At 38.8% G+C, this 20,192-nt stretch overlaps 3 protein-coding genes across 6 annotated transcripts in view; 1 reads left to right on the top strand and 2 right to left on the bottom strand.

Annotated features, from left to right (window-relative positions):
* Positions 1-87: 87 nt before the first annotated feature.
* pla2g12b (phospholipase A2, group XIIB) lies at positions 88-3,130 on the top strand. 2 transcript variants are annotated; one of them, XM_033979695.2, is made up of 4 exons: positions 88-911; positions 1,431-1,519; positions 2,091-2,256; positions 2,847-3,130. In XM_033979695.2, the coding sequence occupies exons 1-4, from the start codon at positions 299-301 to the stop codon at positions 2,963-2,965; spliced, it is 987 nt and encodes a 328-aa protein (XP_033835586.1). In that variant the 5' UTR covers positions 88-298; the 3' UTR covers positions 2,966-3,130. The 2 variants fall into 2 exon arrangements, with proteins under 2 accessions (XP_033835586.1, XP_033835589.1); XM_033979698.2 differs by having other exon boundaries at positions 89-911; positions 1,431-1,507.
* Positions 3,131-4,116: 986 nt separating this feature from the next.
* oit3 (oncoprotein induced transcript 3) lies at positions 4,117-13,256 on the bottom strand. Its single transcript, XM_055227352.1, has 10 exons — positions 13,175-13,256; positions 10,336-10,606; positions 10,141-10,247; positions 9,438-9,548; positions 7,998-8,120; positions 7,785-7,907; positions 6,617-6,777; positions 5,421-5,833; positions 4,873-4,972; positions 4,117-4,752 (listed from the first exon to the last, which is right to left on the bottom strand). The coding sequence occupies exons 1-10, from the start codon at positions 13,233-13,235 to the stop codon at positions 4,600-4,602; spliced, it is 1,623 nt and encodes a 540-aa protein (XP_055083327.1). The 5' UTR covers positions 13,236-13,256; the 3' UTR covers positions 4,117-4,599.
* Positions 13,257-16,256: 3,000 nt separating this feature from the next.
* The window catches only part of mcu (mitochondrial calcium uniporter), a 69,346-nt gene continuing 65,410 nt past the window's right edge, over positions 16,257-20,192 (bottom strand). For all 3 annotated transcript variants that reach the window (XM_033979693.2, XM_033979694.2, XM_055227196.1), the window contains one exon: positions 16,257-19,952. In XM_033979693.2, coding sequence (XP_033835584.1) covers positions 19,872-19,952 — 81 coding nt within the window. In that variant the 3' untranslated portion in view covers positions 16,257-19,871. The remainder of the gene's footprint in view (positions 19,953-20,192) is intronic.

The raw sequence follows: 20,192 nt of genomic DNA, 5'->3' as shown, positions 1-20,192 counted from the left end.
ATTGATACTGAGTGACCTTTGCCCCCTACACGAGAGATTGCCCCGCTGTCTGCCTGAGCCAATTCAAAGGCCAAAGTCTGGGTCTGACTCAGTGAGTACTGCTAGAATGTTGTTGTGGTTCACTGTCTGGCTTCTTTCACACAGCTCACTACTTCGAAGCTTGTGAGGGCTACTGTGTGACTTCCTTTCACACAGTTCAATACTTCAAAGCTTGTGAAAGCAACTGTCTGACTTTCTTTCACACAGCTCACTACTTCGAAGCTTGTGAGGGTTACTTGGCCTGTCAACATCTGGCAACATGCTTCTCCGGACCTTGCTGTTGTTCCTCTGTGTATCCTCAGGTCTATGTGCCACTTTAAGCCTTTTTCACATGCAAGCCAAAGATGAAGATACACAAGACCCAACTGCTGCTTTGGACAATCCTGTTTTGGACAATATAGTAGACACTGTGGATGGAAACATGCAAGAAAATGAAACAACTGCAGATGAGATAACCAACGATGCATCTCCACCTGAAGAAGAGAAAGGTCTACTTGAAAAATTAATGGAGAATGATAAACAGCCAGAAGTGGAAAAAGAGGTACAAGAAGAAGTACAAGAAGAAGTTAATGCTGCTATAGAAGACGTGGCTCCAACTGAGGAGGTAGTGACTGATAGTGACAACAAAACTGAAGACATTATAGAAGCCAATGTAGTTGATGATACAATTCCAGACCCACTTCCTCAAGAGGAGGACAATGAAATTAAGCCTATTCAGATAGAAGAAGTCCCCAAAAAGCCAGAAGAACAGAGCAGCAGATGGAGCTTCAACTCAATCAGGAACAGTTTCCAAAATATGAATGGGTATTTTGACTCTCTGGTGGAGCTTGTAGGAGGGAGAAATGGAGTTTGTCAGTACCGCTGCAGATATGGTAAGACTAGATCATAATATGTAATTTATCTCCACACTGTTAGATAAAAATGTTCTTCTTGAGCTCACTCTTATGTAATAGATGACCCTATGTCAAGTCAAATCATCACTTCATCTGTGCACTGTATCTCCTTACCCCCACCACCCCTTTAGCATGGATATAATGGATATAATTTATATTTACTATATTTTATTGCATTATACTTTTCCATATACAAATCTTTATATATTTTCATTGTTCAATACAAGTTTACTGTCTATTTTTGTCTTTGTTATTATGTTGTAGCCTAATGTCTGTGCTACAGTGTCCACGTGATTTCAGTAAGTAGATCAATAAAGTTTAAGTCTAACTGGATACTGTTCCATTATCAGACGAGTAGGGGGTGTTACACAATCAATACAGATGTTCTCAAACAGAAGTTACATCTTATCTGTGTACTAGTCGACAAGTCAGATAATAGTGATTCTCTTGAACATCACTTACACATACAACTCTATATGTCCCTGCTATCTTTTATAGGAGAAGTCCCTGCCCCCCGTCCCGGATACCAGCTCCCCGAGCCCAACGGTTGCAGCTCGTCCCTGGTGGGATTCCAGGTGAATGCTGCTGTAGGTGGCCTCTCATAACATCTGCAGCCCTTTACTCAATGCTAACTATCAACTATCATACTTTAGGGTTAGGTTAGGTACAATTAGGGTTAGGTTGAAAAAGGGATATTCAATATTAAATTCCCAAAGATAAATAATATAGACTTCTGCATTTAGATTATCTGGCCAAATGTAAAAGGGACTGGCTGATCAGGCAACCTCTTTAACCAAACAGGGCTCAGTATGGTGACATAATCTTATTACTTGCTTTGTACAAGATGCATTATATTTTCAAACACTAAACCTAAGGGTGCAATTTATATAGGGGGTTAAATTACTACAGTCTAAATGGTAGATGATTTAGATGTTAAATTCTTAGCTATGAATATGTTTTTACAATAATCCCTACAATATCCTGACATTTTAGATTTAGAGATTTGGCTGCATTAGCATATAGATTACTCTAGCCTCATGTCTATCTATCCAACCTGATATCAAGTATGTAAATAGAGCCCATAGAGATTATCATAGCTCTTAACTTTGATATCCATAAGAATGCTGTACTGAGACCTATAGTGCTTTCCTTGGACAGCTGGACTTGGGGATCCCTGCCATGACTCAGTGCTGTAACCAACTGGACTCCTGCTACGACACGTGTGGCACCAGCAAGTACGACTGCGACTCCAACTTCCGCTCCTGTCTCCATGGCATCTGCTCTGACCTCAAGAAGAGTCTCGGGCTGGGCACACAATATCAAAGTACATACATTCACCTAGAATACTTTACACAGTAATAACATTGTAATAGAGTGGAAATAGCAATATAACTAAAAAAGGAAACCCAAATGAAGACTGTAAAATAACCAAGAAACATGGTTAGTATTTGGGTAACAATATACAAACAGGGCTCTACAGGCTATATCCATCCTAATACCAGAGTTAACTAGTCAGAGATCCCCTTATGTAACTTTTCTGGTGGAGGGTTCGCAAACTGCTTGTCTCCACAAAGATGTTATTGCTTTGCCTCTAATGTTCCACAGTATGGCATAGTATGGAAACTTTTTTATTTCCAGGGAGACAAGCAGATCGTATCATCAGAGCAAATAATAGGTTTGATCTGTGGACCCTGCTCACAGTGAGAATACATGTTTTTCATAGCAATAAAAAAAAAACTGAAGTTGAATAAATAAATGCTGCTATACTGCAACATTCTAGGCAAAGCAGTAACATCTCAATGGAGACAAAGAGGTAACAGAACCCCCCAGAAGACCTGCATAGTGACATGTTTTTATCTGGTATATGCCATAAGGCTATACTAATCAATGTTCTTCTTTATCTTGTTTTTTTAGCCTGTGAATCAATGGCAGATGGACTATTCAACACAGTTTGGACTCTCGGTTGCAGGCCCTACATGAACAGCCAGAGGGCGGCGTGTATCTGCGAAGAAGAGGAGAAAGATGAACTGTGACCAACTGAAAGCACATAGCAGACTTTGAGGTATAATGTAGCAGTAGTTCCTTCACTGGTTCAAAGTGTGGGAACTGAAATGGACACAAAACAAAGATACACATTTGTAAATTTGTATAATTTTTATTTATGCAGGGTCTTGAGTGTGGTTATGAATATTAACTGGCCATTCAGGCACATTCCACTCTCCATTCATTTTTCTATGACTCCATTTACATAAATTACATTGACTCCAAACCGTGTCTGATGGGAAGGATATTGGATTAATTTCCTTTTAGATAGATTATTAAAACAAGTGACATGATCTATGCTGTTACTTAACATTTATTAAACATAAACTGGTGTCGTGTAGATATTTAGAAGCTGTTGTTTTAGCACTGAATGTCGGATATTGTTTTTAGTAAGTAAATTATTATGTATAGATTATATTAAAGGTGCACTATGTAACTTTTCTTATGGAGAGTACTCAATCTGCCCACCTGTATGGAAATGTTATTGATGGTATCTTCCTCTTTATAATGGGTGTTTTTAGTGCTCAAAATACCTTGAGAATTATACGTTCTTACTGTGAGTGGGGTCGCCTCTCCAGTCTCCACAGAGGTTACCTGTAACCTGGTCTGGTGCCGTCACCTGCTTGTCTCTATGGAGATTGGTGATATAATGCCTCAATGGAATTTTCAGGCATAGCAACAACATATCCATGGAGACAAGCAAGTGGCAGACCCTTCACCAGAAATGCTACGTAGTGCACATAAAATACATTGTTAAAAGTAATAAAGTTCAATATATGATATGAACTGGTATAAAATGAATCCAACAGCATTTGTATACATAGTCAGTCAATGACATAAAAATATACGGGGCTTTGACAATCCGTTAAATCTTTAAGATGCGGCGGCCCAATCAAGACTGAGAAATGTGAGTGTGACCTAGAAAACATCCCTCATGCTGTACGTGTTACAAATGAACTGCAGGCCTTTCCAAATGCTTTCTAATAGAAATGCCATTCATTTTAATGTCACTAGATTATTCTGTCAGGCAAAGTGGAAAAGACTCACAAGCTGAGGTTGCAGCAGTCAAACGACAGTAACTGACGCTGAGAGAAGCAGTGGGAGAAATAACTACACACACTGTTAAATGGACTTTTGATGGTCTTGTATTAAATGTCCAATAAACTGAATAGCCTGTTCATTTTGTTCATATGCATGGTTTGTTTTTGCTTGGTGATTGTTGCTGTAGCATTTGGTTTTGCTCATAACAACACCAACTGTGTTTAATATTGCCTAAACTTAAAATTAATGCTTTATAAATATTCATTACTAATAGCCCCATAAGAACAGCCCAGCAATGTAAAAGTAAAGTAACTTGTATTATTGGTATGAATTCCAGTCTTTATCCAGTCTTATCCAATCAAACAAAATAGCATTACCAAGTATCTACTGACCTGTGCAGGCATGGGTGATATTAAATAGGTCTTTTTAAGGTCTGAAAATATATCAGGAGAATGCAGGATCCTGTTCTTATGGTATTTTTTATGGAGCACTGGTTAGGCAGAGAGTGCACCCAGCCCAGAGAGCCCAATTGAGACAATGTTGTCCACTACTTTTCCTCATATTTCTTGCTGTTGTGTCTGTCTTATGGTCTGATGAAGATAGGCCCACCGCTCATGGTGTAGTGCTGCTGGGGGCTGTGTGGGGGGGCTTCCCTGCGGACTCGTCCCTGACACCGTTGAGCACAACGAGAGTCTGCAGCTCCGCATACCAACACCTGACAGTGTAGGAAGACTTGCTGCAAACAAGACAGACAATTTTGGTCAGAACACAAATAGAAAGTAATCCACCCAAGCGTATTACTGCCTATACTGGGCGCCCACATACTCATCCTTAACAAAAGCATTCAGAGACTCACTTTGTTGTCTTTGCCAATGAATTTGAACACAGGGACCTGGTAGTGTTTGGAAAGCTTATCCTTTGATGAGTACTGGATCACAGTTTCATCAGAGATACACCTGAATCAAAGTCAAGAAAGAGATATTACAAAATAAAGCATGGATAAACAGCCAAAAATAATAGTTAAGTAACACCAATTTATTGTGAACAGCATGAATAGTACATCTGATTTTTTTCAGTGCAATAAAATAGTTAAAAATAGAAAATCTGCATTGTGAATTACTAGCTGAATTTACAAGCTGTTTTCCCCTGCCTACTCTTAAGTTTGAGGTAGTGTTTTCTATACTTTTGAAATATGAGGAACTATTAGGAAAGTTAGAAGTGCTAGAGAGACTTACAAAACAAATAGAGCTGAAAGTGACATTTACTTGTAACAAATTCTAATGATTTCTGGACACCTGAGTGGGTCAACACACAGTTTTGAGAGAAGTGGACTTTTTACTGCTTTTGTTTCTATTTCTGTCAGGTTAAACTGTGACTTCCCCCGTCCATGACCCATCCACTCACCCATCCTTAATGAGGTAGTACTTCAGAGCTTCGTCCGCTTTGGGTCCTGGGGTGGCAAAGCAGCTCTCCACCAGTGCAGACAGACCCTCCAGTCTCTCTTTGGGCTCTACTCCGAAAAATAGCGTGTCGTGAAGCTGGAGCTGAGGAGGGCTGTGGTACGGCTCAGAGAACTCTTCACTTTTAAACAGCTCCAGGGAGAAGGGAAAAACGCCTTCGCTGTGTCCGGCCAACTCCAAGTCCGAGCTTCGCAGACTGGCCTGGTACCCATCCGAAACCTGGTATTCCCGAGGGAACTCACAAGTGACTGGTAGAACTAATTTACTAGTGCGGACAATCAGGTCTCCACTGCTGCCCGGGCTGCTCTTTGGGAGGCCCGTCACCAAGTTGGTCCCCACTATTTTGTCATCAGTCACCTGGGAAAATATATTTTAATTTATTCGATCACAGCAAGAAACTTCTGACATTTAGTACCCCATGATGAAATATGTCCACCCACTCTTTTTTATTCTTGCATAAAGCAGGAAATAGAAAAGTATAGTATTAGAGCTTTTCCTGAAGTAATGAAATGACTATTATATGAGCTAGTGCAATGAAGGGCTTAAATGGGATTTTATTTTTGATTTGACTTTCAACTGCAATGCATAAGACTCACCAAGTACGGTACACCCAAGAAAGTTAGAAACTTACTTGCACAATAATTTGAAAACTGCTGAATTTAAGACATATAAATAAAATAAAGCTCAATAGAAACACTGACAAGCCAACAACCACATGAAATGTAGGCAAAATGTCTTACTAGTCTCATTGTAAATTATTTAAAGATACTGTATGCAACTTTTCTGGTGGAACTTGTCTCCAAGAAAGCCAAATACGTGGCCAACCCAGGCCAAGTTATAGGTCAAATCTGAATTTCCCCTTGGGGATAAATAAAGTCTGAAATCTGTGTAGAGGTGACCCCACTCACAGTAAGAATGCATGTTTTTCAAGGTATCTTTGAGCAATAAAACACATGTAATTAAACAAATACAAATAGATCAGTTTAATGCCATACTGTAGAACATTGCTATACATTTTCCTTGGATTCTGAAGCAAACCTTATATTTATCTAAGAATGGGGTACCACATCTATAATGTCAGAGAAAACCTTGAAAATGTCATAGCTAGCATTTATATGAATCATGTGTTTTTGTTCTGACCTCCACCACTGTCCCACAGGTCTTGAGACTGAAGCTCAGGTTGATGTGTGTCCCATTGGAGACTCCGCGACAGGACGAGTTGGACAGGAAGAGCTCCAGTCCCCCCACCAGGTCTTTGGGCACGGACACAGTGATGGAGCTGGGGTCACACTGCACCGGTACTGCACACACACACACACACACACACACAGGCAGGTAAGCAAATGCACACGCACACACGCACACACACAGGAGGAGATGACAGCTGCTGACAAAGGCCTGTATAATACATTCAACCATATTCTAGCCCCACAGACAACTTGAGCTTTTCCCTACCAATACAGTAAGAGACACCTGTCCGCTGTCTTAGCATTTTTACAAGGAAAATACTGTTGTCTTTTACCTTTTATAATTTTTTTGCAATGAAAACAGCTCAGCAGTTTAGAGTCAATTTCATCCATGTATTCTTTGTTGTGCTATGAGCTGACCCTGTGATTGTTATCAAGTGGCATTTCAAACACTTTAATTAAGTTTTCTACCACTGATCTGTTGTGGACAAGTTCCTGGGGTGAAGCAATTTAGATAATCATTTTTCCTATTAATCCAACCACAATAGAGTGCAACAAAACCATTTATTTTTGCTGAACTAATGTATTACATTTATGCACTTTCCTTTTGCAAAGTCAGTCAGTTAAGCTACTGTAATATGATAACAAAAAAGGTAGTAAAAGAAAAATTTCATTCTGTCAACTGGAAAAAAAGTTTTAGTGAAGGCGTCACGCTGCTCATCCAAGCCGCTTCTTCAGTTCTGGTTAGATTGCTGGAGGACACTGCCTTGTATTAGTCTGAAGGCAGTGTCCTCCAGCAATCGGACCAGAACTGAAGAAGCGGCTTGGATGAGCAGCGTGACGCCTTCACTCTGAAAACTTTTTGTCCAGTTGATAGAATTGAATCTTACTATGGATTATACCTGGACGACTGAGGGATTACACAGACATAACATAAAAGGAACAATCACCAATGAGGTATAAACATTGCACCTTCTACTGTCTACTACTACTTGTGTCAATAATAATAAAAGCCTAGTAATTACACATTTTGAGCCATTATTGCACCTTAATAGAGCTGATTCATAGTAAAGTTGTAGACTGGTGCATATTTCCTCCCTGTCACACACTTGGACACTCACCCTGACAGGTGCGGTTGTCCTCACCCAGCTCTAGTCCTCGGGGACAGTGACACTGATGGTCGTCCTGCAGCGTGGAGCAGCTGTGACTGCAGCCCCCATTGTTAACATTACAACCTGCCATCTCTGTTATTAAATGTATGATTAAATATAAAGCCATCACATTAGAGGCAGCACAGTGAGTTTAATTATCGGCAGTGTCTTAATTATCAGTACCTTTACAGTTGAGCCCATCCTCCGCCAGCACCCGCCCAGGACCACATTCACAGCGACGAGAGCCTTTAGTGTTGACACAGAGCTCCGCACAGCCGCCATTGGACACGTCACACTCATTCACATCTGTATTTGACAGGAACACCGTATGTCGTATGTTATGATAGCATATGTCTGTTTAAATAACATTATTCTTATGCTTTTGCGAAAGAAAATAAGTAGTTTATTTGTGACAGATCAGGTAGAGTGGCTGTTTTGTAACCACATGTCTGGCTATGCGTATACTAAGCTAGTCAGTACCGTTGTTGTGCTTTTGAGCAAGACATTTTACCCAACCCACCAGTTTGAAAGTGTTGTATGACTACTAAATGATGAATGGACTAAATGCTACTTAACTAAAATGTAAACTTTTATATATTTTACAACCCTATTTCAGTGCAAATCTTACTTTTAATTGTTCTATTTATATTTATTAGTTAAGTATCTTTGCCTTTTATCTTTTTTTATCCGATATAAATAGTATATCCTATATGGTAGTACGTTATCTAGTGGGCACTCAACCAACTACCAAAAGGTCCACCGATCACCATCAGTCCTCATAAGTGGAAAGAAAGTTGGAGGTCTGTACTCAGCGTTTTAGCTCAATGAAGAAGATTGTGAAATTAAGTTTAAAAGGCAGTGAAATAACCCCAGGGAGCGGTAAAAAAAAAAGATAAAAAAAATGATAGATGATGTAAAATGAGTATGAGAGCGAATGAGGAGGAGAGATGGAGGCAGTAAATTGTGTGACAGGCCGAGGTAGAGTTGATGAGTGAAGAATGGGATAATGGCATTTTTCAGGCTGGATAGGTCCGCAGTGCATGGCTGTCACCCGTCATTAAGCAAACAGGCTGCAATACACAGGACTCAGACAACATAATGCGAAAATAAATACACAAATATATCAAGTATTACCAATGGGGTCAAGGTCTGGATCAATCAGAGATACTCAAAAAACGTATTAATTGAAAAAAAAAAAGTACTCCAGAACAAATTAACTGATACAGCTAAACGTGCTGCCTGCTTTCTTCCATACAAATTAAAAACTGGTAAAGATTTTTCATAAAGGCTTAGTTATATTACTGTTTTAATTAGTTTTGCAAAATGCATTTAGTAAACACATTGAAAAACTTGGCACAATTTTCTGCCTTAGGAATTATTCAGGCATTGTAGTTTGATGTAAATTGGTTTGGGTCGATTGTGAGTTTGAACAAAAATTGATGGGCGTATAAATATAAACAGCTAAAATGAAATGACACTGATATGAATTATGGTTTTACTGCTACAATAGTGTCGCCACTGAATACTGTAATCACATTAGAGTTCCCAGAATGCATTTGGCGTAAAGCATGGATCATTTGTCTCATCTGTCTCCACTCTTCCTCCTCTTTGTGTCAGTCTTACCGAGGCATGTTTGTCTGTCTGGTCCCAGGACAGTACCGGCAGCACACTGACATTCAGACTGGGGACACAGGGGGACTCTGCACTCCACCTCATCACAGATATCATAGAAGTCTGCACAACAGAGGCAAAAATGGAAAATGGTCTATTTGTCTGTTTAAAACTGTCAGTCTTCTTTATTTCAGGCTGGTGGCATATTATTATGAGGGTTTGTGAAGGCACTGTGCATAAGTCCTATAGTCCTATTCATGTCAAACAAATTTGTAAAAATATGCCTACCCTTAACAAGCCTGCTATTATCTCTACAGAATATAATTCTATCAATATTATTGGGGAGGCAGTAGCTAGGTGGGAGAAATTACCCATTAGCAAGTTGGAGGTACAGTCACAGTCCTTGGGCAAGGCTCTGTATACTCCTGTATAAGGAATTCCCTGTAACTGATGAGTGGAGGTCACCTGTCAAGTGTTGAGTGAATGCAATCGTTTTTAAAATGTAAAAAATGTACTTGATATCTAAACATGTATTGCTTGGCTTGTAAAATACATTTTGCATGAACATGTTTCTATTCATTCATAGAAAGAATAGAAACATGTGGTTTAGTTTACTCTCCATATTCTCCTAAACTGTATGCACTACTGTCAAAAGTGCAGATGTTTCTGTAAGTGAATAAATAGAATATTTGTAGAAAACGTGTCCCACACTTACGGCCGCAGTACACGTGGAAGCAGACAGAGGGTTTGGGCAGCCGGTAGACAAAGTACCCCCCAGGACAGGCCTTCACCTGCACCGAGGCGTTCCAGCGGCAGCAGTCCCTGTTAAACCACCCAATCAAATCTATCATGTCTTCTGTTTTGATAGCTGTGTTAAGTTGTGTTTTAAGTCAAAATTGATTGTTTTTACCCATTAAAAGTGGCACACACAGACATGCTCACCGCCCCGTCCTGCAGCTGGGGATGACTGCCGTTCAGCCAGATGGGTGCGTGGGTGCCACAGTAGTTCTCAGAGATACAAAATGTGGGCATCGCGTCTCCGGCCATCCCAGTGAAGCGGTACCACTCCCCGGATACGTGAGAGTCACACAGGGGGGCGCTGTTAGATGACTGGTTCACGTGGTACTCTGAGTTTCTCCAGGGCTCATTCAGGCTGATGTAGGCTGAGCAAGGGTCCAGGTCTAAAAACATTAACACATGTCCATTTAAATAAATAACTGAAAAACTTGAATTTATGACGACTAATGTTTCACTTAAGTTTTGTTGTCATAAAAGTGTTATACAAGTTTACAGAGCAGAACTTTTTGAATGACAAATCCCAGGGCATTGGTTAAACAAATTCAAATGTCCACTAAAAAATCCATTAAAATATTTTGGACACACATGTGGATTTAATAGGATATGAAGGCCCGTGTGCTTTTAAACAAACATTCAAACAAAATTGAATTTCCTGACAAGGGCAATTCTGAAGGTTGTGTCCAATTTCTCTGATATTTTTCTTTTTAAGTTTGTTTACAAGGAGAGCAACATAATGGTGCACCCAAAAGCAATTTATTGGTTTAGAATAGAGGAAACTGTTATCTCACCTTGAAGTACCTCTACAACAATACATTCTATTCACAATTAAGTACTCAGACAGTTCTGTCCAGGAGACATTAGCAGCTTTATTTTCTAATTGCTGAGTCGAGTACAAAATGGTACAACCCCAAACCTCTTGTTTTGTGTTGTCTTTGACTGCCCTTCACTTTTGTTCACCTCAGATAATGGCTCAATGGTCATTCTGCCTCTCATTTGGACTGTATTTAAATCAATCATCGTCATGTCCTTTCTAATTGTACTAAAAGGTGCAGATCCTATTTACAAATGAGTGCGTGCTCAATGAGATTTGTCAGTGGTCATTCTTTAACAGAATGAGGAAAAACAAGTAAACAGAGTAGGTGGAATTGATGGGCTGTGCTACAATGTAATTAAGAACAAGGACTAAAACTAAAGCGGATCTGAGTTTAGGTTAAACGGGGGAAATTCATGGAAGATTTATAGAGTAAAAGAAGTATAATATCTTCAGTGACAAGATGGTGCCAGGGAACATGGCAGGACATAATAGTTTACAGCTTGTTGAAACCACTACTATAAAAAGTAGGCAAGGCTCTTCTATTTGGCAGAATGTAAGTATGAAAAAACACTTAAAATATAAATGTGTATGAAGTTGTGTATTTTGAGATCAGAAGTGAGAAATCAAAAGATGTCGGCCTAGTTCACAAATGACCCAAATTAACAGTCCTATGTTGTGTGGTATCATCAAGCATTAGCACATATCAACCTACATTTGACTGAAACTATAATATAACATAGCCTACAAACAGAAACTCGAAACAATAGGTGTGTTGAATTTTTCTTGTACTATATAAAATAGCATCCAAAAACACATACTTAAATTAATAAATTACTTATTAAAACATGATTTCTTTAGTCTATACACACAGTTTATACCTGCCCCAACCCTGGCTAAAAGAAGCAGACATTTGCATTGATCTGCACCAAAGTAATTATCATCCAACATAACTCCAGGTGAAATCTAGTTAAAGTTTTTGTGTTTTTTGTTTTGTTTTTTTGTTTTTTATCCTCTTCTTGTTCTCTGCCCTAATATTGTACATTTTAGGTTGTAAATGTTAACAAAACTAAAATAAAATGCAGTACTGGGTCCAATGACAAGATTTAGTTTGGTAGATATATGGGTGTAGACTGAGCTGTAGTGGTGCAGAGGGCAGGGGGCAGCGCTGACTCATGTGGGTCTATGCTAATGCAGTGTTAAATCTTCCAGATGGGACTGAGCTGTAGTCAGAGAGAGAGAGAAAGAGGGGAGTGAGAGAAGGGAGGTGGGGGAGTGGGGGGTAGAATGTGTGTGTGTGAGAGAGAGAGACAGACAGATTGAAAGAGAGAGCGACAAGCAGACAGAAAGAGAGAAGGACAAGAGAGAGAAAGAGGAGAGAGAAGGAGGGTGTGGGAGTGGAGAGGTAGAGTGGGGGGTAGAGTGTGTGTGTATGTGTGTGTGTGTGTGTGTGTGTGTGAGAGAGAGAGAGAGAGAGAGAGAGAGACAGACAGACAGACAGTCAGTCAGACAGTCAGAGGGCTGTTAAGGGAAGAGCAGCAGAGACTGACCCCAAATACACTGGCCGTATGTGTGAGTCTGAACCTGTCAGAGTATATATAGGATCATAATGAGTAACTGATCTAGTAATTTAACTTGAGATCCATTTTATATTATCTTACATAACTATATATAACCATTTAGCAGCACGATGAGTAGTCTATAAATCAGTTTGACAGTGTTTTTACCTATTGTGAAACTAGCAATGACAAGCATCAGCAGGAAAAAAATAATATTTGTGGTTATAGTAGTAGTAGTGGTAGTAGTTTTCAGTAGAGATTTTGAGTACTTTTGCACCTCATATTGTAACAGCTGCTAAAATCATTTTGAATTGACTTGTGTTATCTATGCAAATGAAATTTTAAATCAGCTATACTATAATGCACGATTATTTAACCTTGTTAGAGACACATTTTACCAAACAACAAAACACTCATGTTCGTTTACACCCTTTCATTATAGAGCATTTTAAAAACTGAAAGCAGAGCCACAGATGCAGATGTCTCCCAAATATGAGAGTGGGCACCCATGGGACCAGATGACAAATGAATGTAGATGAATATGAGCGTATTGTGTAATTAAATATGAAAGAATGACTTACCCACAGCTGGAGCCATCAAAAGTTCCTGAACCAAAAGTGATATGGACATAAGTAGTAACATGTTTTCAATCTAGGTTTTCCTGTACACCTCCCTTTAAACACTGTCTTATATACACAAGTCTTATCAGGGTCATTTTGTCCATTTTACCTTGACCCCGTTGGACATGCTGATTCCTAAAACTAGAGCATCCTCTCATTGTTCTCTGTCTGTATCTGTCTTCTCTATAGTGAGGACATTTGATGTAGACTTCAAGAGATCAGAACACCCTGTTATTCCAGCATCAACAAAAGCCATATCCAAGGAATACGGGAGGAACTAAAAGATCTTGTCTTGTCTTTATACCGCCTTGCAAGTTACTCAAAGCGCTTTACATTGCAGTATTCATTCACTGCCAAAAGCTGCTGGTGTTACATAAGATCACTTTTGTAGCTACAGCTGCCTTGGGGCTGACTGGTGAAATTATTGCTGCAGATCTACGCCATGTGCCATCTATCACTCACATATGACATTCATACATTGGCAAATAAACAACCAAATTAATCTTCTACTGTATCTATTGTATTTAGTATAAGTATTGTTTATAAGATCTGTCGGTAACATTTTATACTGTATGTGGTAGCTTATATAGCCATTTTTGACATAGTATTTGGGTCATTTGAAACGTGGAAATGTGGAGTGTGATGTCTTTAAATGAAAGACTGGGAGAATGCATGGCTTAATTGTAAATGGATGGATACTTGGATGCATTTGAATCGTTTGGTAACCTGCCCAGGGACTGCAGATGGAAATTAGCTTTATCTAAAACTGATGTAAAAATCCTTCCTTTTGTGAGACTAATCAGTTTGCACATAGCCGTGTTAAAATAAACCAATAAACTAAACTAAACTAAACTATAATACTATTTAGTTAGCCTTATTAGTGACTTTAATATTAAGAATGATTCAATCTAGCTAATTAATGCAGTAAGTCCTATCTCCCATAACCCTTAAATGAAGTTAGCAATCCTGAATCAATCTTAATTCCTCATGTTTTTTATGGCTGTAAACACAATTAAATTTCACATCAAAGGTTAATGTAGATTGACCTTCACTTTAACCTCAACTTTATTGAAAGCATCAAATATTACTGTCATAGGTAATGAAATTTTGAACTTAATTTTTACAGCCTACTGTTTTATAGTGTGCTAATCTAGACATACACCAGTGATGTACAAATATACCATGGGCTATTACTTGACCAGTGGTTGGTAAATATAACTTATGTTTAGACCTGATAAACCTGATGCTGGCGTTTGTGTTACTCATGTAATTAAATCAATAGAGACATTAATCTGCAGGCCTGTTAGGATAAATGAGCTGGAACATGGGATTCTCTGTTTGCAATTACTTCTGGAAATAAGACATTGTTCCCCGTGGGCTTTGTGGGCCAAGTGAGTGTAGGGTGAGTCATTCCACACATTATTTCAATATCACATTAAACTCAATGGCAATTTAAAATCCCAGTTAATTCATTCACTCTTTCGTCTCCCGCTTATTCCCAGTTTTCCAATGCTACAGCCCATTCCAGTGACAGGTCCTCTGGGTACACTCTGGCCAGTTAGTAGCAAGGATGGCTCTTACTGAAAGACATTTATTCTCAAATGTATTCACTACATGCAGTTCAGCAGCACTAGTTTCCCTAAGGGGGGTAAGAAACACAACTGTTTGGTTAGAGGTAGGAGAGCTGTCACTGTACCTCCCACTTACAAGACTGGAGGCTACATTTTAATTAAGAGAGTCTGTCCAAATCTCTCAAAGTTATATGCTGTATCAAGCCCATGCAAGTCAGGGTCATGCAGCCTGGCTCTATTTAACTCAATATAATGATTTCTGTTGCTGAGACAGATTTATTTAGCTGTAAGTTCAATTAGTATAGACATTTACGAATGGATTGCTTGTCACTAATTTGAATGTAAATCAATAATGTTCTAAATGACATCTAAATTGCAAAATTAATCTGAATTGGTCTTAGAGGGTCATGACCGCAGTGATTTGGTGGAAAGGTGAGCTACTGTATGATTTCATGGTCATTTTGGCAATTACTATGTGTATGTGTGAAATAAATGAGAAATTCCACACAATAAAATGTTGGGTCTGTAGTACAAAAGGAATTCACTGGATCTGGAACAATCAAGAAATACATGGCATAAAGTCTTCCTAAAATTATATTTAGTTCTGTATCACTTTATAATACCTACACCCTGAAGATGTAGGTACTATAAAGGTCTATATTACACGAAATGGAGCTTTAAGACATGTTATAATGTACCTCATAAAAAACATACTCTGCTGTGTGATTTGAGTAATCCTGCATTATTAGTCTGTCTACATCTCCAAAGCTCAAAATGCTCTATTCCACCTTGTGATGTCATGAAGTGGTAGTTTTCAAGTTAACAGCTCCTTTTACCTTTAGTTCAGTGGAGATTGGCAATTCCAGGGCTGAAATAATTCAAATAATTCTAATGAAGGTGTGTGGACTTTAAAAACACAGTGGAATACTTCCTGTATTACCAAGTAACATCACAAGGTGGAAGTATTTTCCATTTGAGAGAAGAACTCAGCCTAAATATACAGGGTTTATGTGTTAAACATGTGTGAATGAAACAAAACACAACTCCAGGTATGTTTTTGATGAGGAAACATAGTGTAATATAGGCCATTTAATTAGTCTTAATAAAGCCTAAAAACTTAATTTATTATGAAGAAATAGTTTATTGAGAATGATTAAGGCAAAGTAGGTACTTAATTAACTCCTAAACCCCTAATTAAGTTGTTAGAAAGCCTGAATCATTCATACAGAACGATGTGGCAGTATAAGGCGAGAAACAGAGTAGTTATTATAAAAATCAGTTCAGGCTGAGTTTAGTGGAAAGTGAAAACTGGACTTGTGTGTCATTTTCAGAGCGGTCTATCTCTTGGGATGTCCTGTGCAGGAAGCACTGAGGCAACGGAAACTGATTAAAATACCCCAGACCTTGAACACTCCTTGTAAACAGTTGTTGTGTATTATTGCTTAGAGGAAAAAAGTGTCGGAACAACTGTCTCCAAAAACTGGATAAGGATTTTATTGATAATTGAATTACATTTCTCTTTTATACATATTTCATAAATGATACAGGATTTTACATTTTTATTTTTTGCCAACATTACAGCATCATATGTCAACAGAAACAAACAAAGCCAAAAACATAATCAAGAGGTCAGAATGGAGTATTATAAGCTTGTGTCAATCCTATGATCAGCTTTACTCTTAGGCATTTCTCAAACATAAGTGCACATAAAGAAGAAAGTCAACAGAAGACGACAAACAAAATAAACTGAAACAACATGGATGAACCAGAGAGAGGGACATTGTGAACAAACTGCGCCTCTTCCTCTGCACTCATATCAGGCCTGTAATGACTGAGGTCAAAAGGTCAAAGGTCCTCAAGAATAGAGAGGATTATGGGAGTAAACAAGAAGGATGGTTTTGGTTGGCTGGGATTGAGTCTGATTTTTGGCAGGGCAGAATCTAAAGGCAAACCCTGTCTGCTGCCCTTTTTATAATAGAACTAGGAATCTCTACAAACAACGTTCTTAAATTATCTTTGCAGTTTTTTGATAAATCATCTTTTTTTTTGTTTCATTTTTTCATATTTTTCCCATGTAAACATACATTCATGCAACACCCTCTTTATAATAAAGTTCCCTATATTTGATATATTTAGTTCCTTTAAAAAATAACACAAGAAAATAATAATTAAAAAGGCATTAACCGGTGGATGGCGTGATAAAAAGGAGGAGGTGATGATGGCAAAGAAGTGTGAGGGGAGGATTGGGCTGGTCTCACCTCCTACATGAAGTCTCCACAGAAACAGACATTTGAATGAATATTAAGAGCATTTCCTCAGAAAAAAATACATTAACTCCTATGAAATTACATGAGGATAGAGTATAGCTTAAAAGCAACCCATTTGAGGATGTCAAGACTGAATGCCCACACAACACACAGTAATCAGGCATAACATTGTGACCACCAATCTAATATGAAATACACTTTATATCATGAACACAAATTTGGTTTAATATTTTGGATTAGAGATTGAATTTCCGTCCCACATACACTACAATAATGATTCTTGAAAGATACTGGCGACTGCAGACAATAAACACTCTAACAAGAACTGCAGATTTGAAGATTTGTAGATTTGCTAATAGTTTTTTTCAGCTTCAAAGGGCTGCATATTTGTTTTGATTAATTTGCACAGGTTTCAGTAATCCTGCATGTTTACACCATCTCCCTCTCCAGAGCTCAAAATGCATGCCTGATTGTAATGTAAGTGACTCTACACAAAGTACAGCATTAGCAGACTTGTTTTTTTTTAGCTCATACAACATACTACTTCAAATTTCAATACGTCACTACATACACGTCTGTCGCCATTTGGTGGTGCTTTTTGTAACTACATGGCATGACGGAGAGGTTGCTAATGGTGTCTGCTCAAATGTATACTCCCAAAAACACAAATATGGTGTAAAAAGTAATATAAAAATGTATAAGCTTATTAAATGCCCTTTAACAGATCAACTTTGAATACTATGATATGTATATTTGCTTCTTAATACAGTCACCTATTGTTTCCTATTCAGTGAGTTCCATTAGGCAAAGGTCATAATGTTATGCCTAATCTGATCTATAAATATGCCATTCCAAATAACCACAGATTTGTAGTATATTTACTGTCACTAGATTGCTACATTGTCTACACACCATTGTAATTATTGATCATCTAAAAGGCACCATTGCACACACACAGATGTTCAAGCACATTAGGCTAAATCCTAGCTGGAGATCTGCATGGTTAACTTTGAATTGAACCTATAATCATGCATTTAAATGGACAATTTGCAGTTACACACTATGATCTTGACACGTAGGATTTAGCCTGCCGTTAACACAAAGCAAATGGTTGAAGTAAAATCATTGTGCTGTGGTCATGAATTGCAATTTTGGAGAGAGCCAGAGAAAGGTCCGCCAATCCTCCCCTGGACTTAAACAAAACAGAAATCTTGGATATGTTTACAGGTTAGCCGATGAGACTTCAGCTTGATGTGGCAAATGATACGTGTCTAGTTGAAGTACAAAATTTGCGATAATGCTCCTACACATTCACAATTTTTTCTACTGAGGGCATACCACTGCATGCAGTCTACCCTGCCTGGCCATCAGGGGGAGCAGGGGGCGTAACAGTGGAGGGAGAAGACTCTGGACGTCCTTTGAGACTGAAACCGTGGCACTTGTCTTTATGGTTTATGAGAGGTTAGAGAGATGCTATAAATAGCAATAAATGGTGGTAATTTCAACATCTCAAGAGAAATCCAAATTAAAGGTAGATTTATACCAAAGCTGTGTGGTCTTTTTCTAAAATGAGCCACAGAGATAATTAATCTTCTACAACCATAACAAGCCTCTAGGTGTGTCTGGGTAAACAGCACTTTTCATTTCAGTGTGCTGTGCTAGATTCCATGCACTTTCGATATTAAAATTCATCAGAGGATCCGTATAATTATTCAAATCCCAAGTAAATGTCTCCCTGATGCCACCTAAATGTCGCTAGCTCCTTAGTGGGAGTTGAGAATTTAGTAGTGAAGTGTAGAAGAAAAAGTGGAGTGGAGTTTGATATGAAGTTTGTCACTGGCAATTCATTACCAACCTGGGCTCATCTATAAAGCTAATTTGTTATAATATAAAGCTTAAAAACGTGTAAAAGGAGTTTGCATTAGTCAGAGGAACAAAAATAAAAATGCAATGACGTTAGAGCTCCTCCCCCCACTGACAGAAAACTAGCCTCTGGTCATCTGTTATTTGATTGTATACATATATATTTATATTTATATATTTATATTCTTTTCATAACAAATATACTATGGCTTTCAAATAAAAAGTGCCAAAATATTTTTTGGAATAAAAGAACACACAGTGATGTTGTTGTCGGTAGTACTCTCATACTTTAGGCAGAACTGCACCGCTACAGGATATCAACAGGAAGAGGAAACGAGGCGACATCCTGGAGGTGAAAGGGCAAAGGTCGTGGCTCAGGGAGGAGGCAGCAGAGTTTAGCCACAAAAACTAGGTCCTCGTGGTGGACAACTGCAGTCAGCCCAGCCTTCTGACCGGGCCGGGACTTCTCTGTAAACTTTAAAGTGGGACTCTCCCTGAAGTCGGACCAATAGTAGCTGTGTGTTGACAGTTCGACTACTACGAGCAGAAAAGTCCTTCACGATACACACTCCACTACAGTCGCCTCTGAATGTCCTTTTGAGTTGCTTCCTGTGTCCCGGTATTCCCTGCAGACCGTTTTCCCAAAGAGTTGAGGCTGCTCCTTAGTGCTAGTTTAAATCCATCTTCACCATCATCGCAGTCGTCCTTTTTGTCATCCTCCTTTGGCTGTGAGAGATTTTCCTCACTATTGTTCTGCACGTTTGATAAACTGTTTTCAGTCAAGAGATTTAAAAAGAAAAATGTGTCAGAAGAAAAGCTCCCACAGTCAAACAGGATGTTTTTTTTGGGTGTGGAAAACGAGGGAAAAGTAAGAGACAGTTTAAGGTTGGGATGAAGGAGAGAGGAGGTAAAGAAAAGGGGCGTTTGGGCTAAAGGGGCGGGGCTTCACGGTCTCCATCAATTTTTACTGCCACTGAGCTGCTGGATGGGGAGCTGGAGCTGCAGAGGGTCCCGCAGACGCTTTAGATCTAACTCCACCTGCAGAGCGGACACAGAGACAGATTTACAATCACACAAAAGCAGAAAAGTGAGTGAGCACAGGGCTTGTCAGACAGGGAAGCGTCTATAATTTTACGTACTAGCACTACAACTACTGCTACTTTTTCTACTAAATGCAAGAAAGAAGCCTATTTTGCTAAGTTAATGACTCTACCACACAGTAAGTACTCTGTATGTCAGGTGCTGCTGGTACATAGTCTATAAAAATTGCCATTATCA

The sequence above is a fragment of the Periophthalmus magnuspinnatus genome, chromosome 15, assembly GCF_009829125.3.
Source record: "Periophthalmus magnuspinnatus isolate fPerMag1 chromosome 15, fPerMag1.2.pri, whole genome shotgun sequence".
NCBI classification, from domain to species: domain Eukaryota; kingdom Metazoa; phylum Chordata; class Actinopteri; order Gobiiformes; family Gobiidae; genus Periophthalmus; species Periophthalmus magnuspinnatus.
Note: the sequence above shows the minus strand (reverse complement) of the source record. Positions and strands in the feature narration are given on the sequence as shown.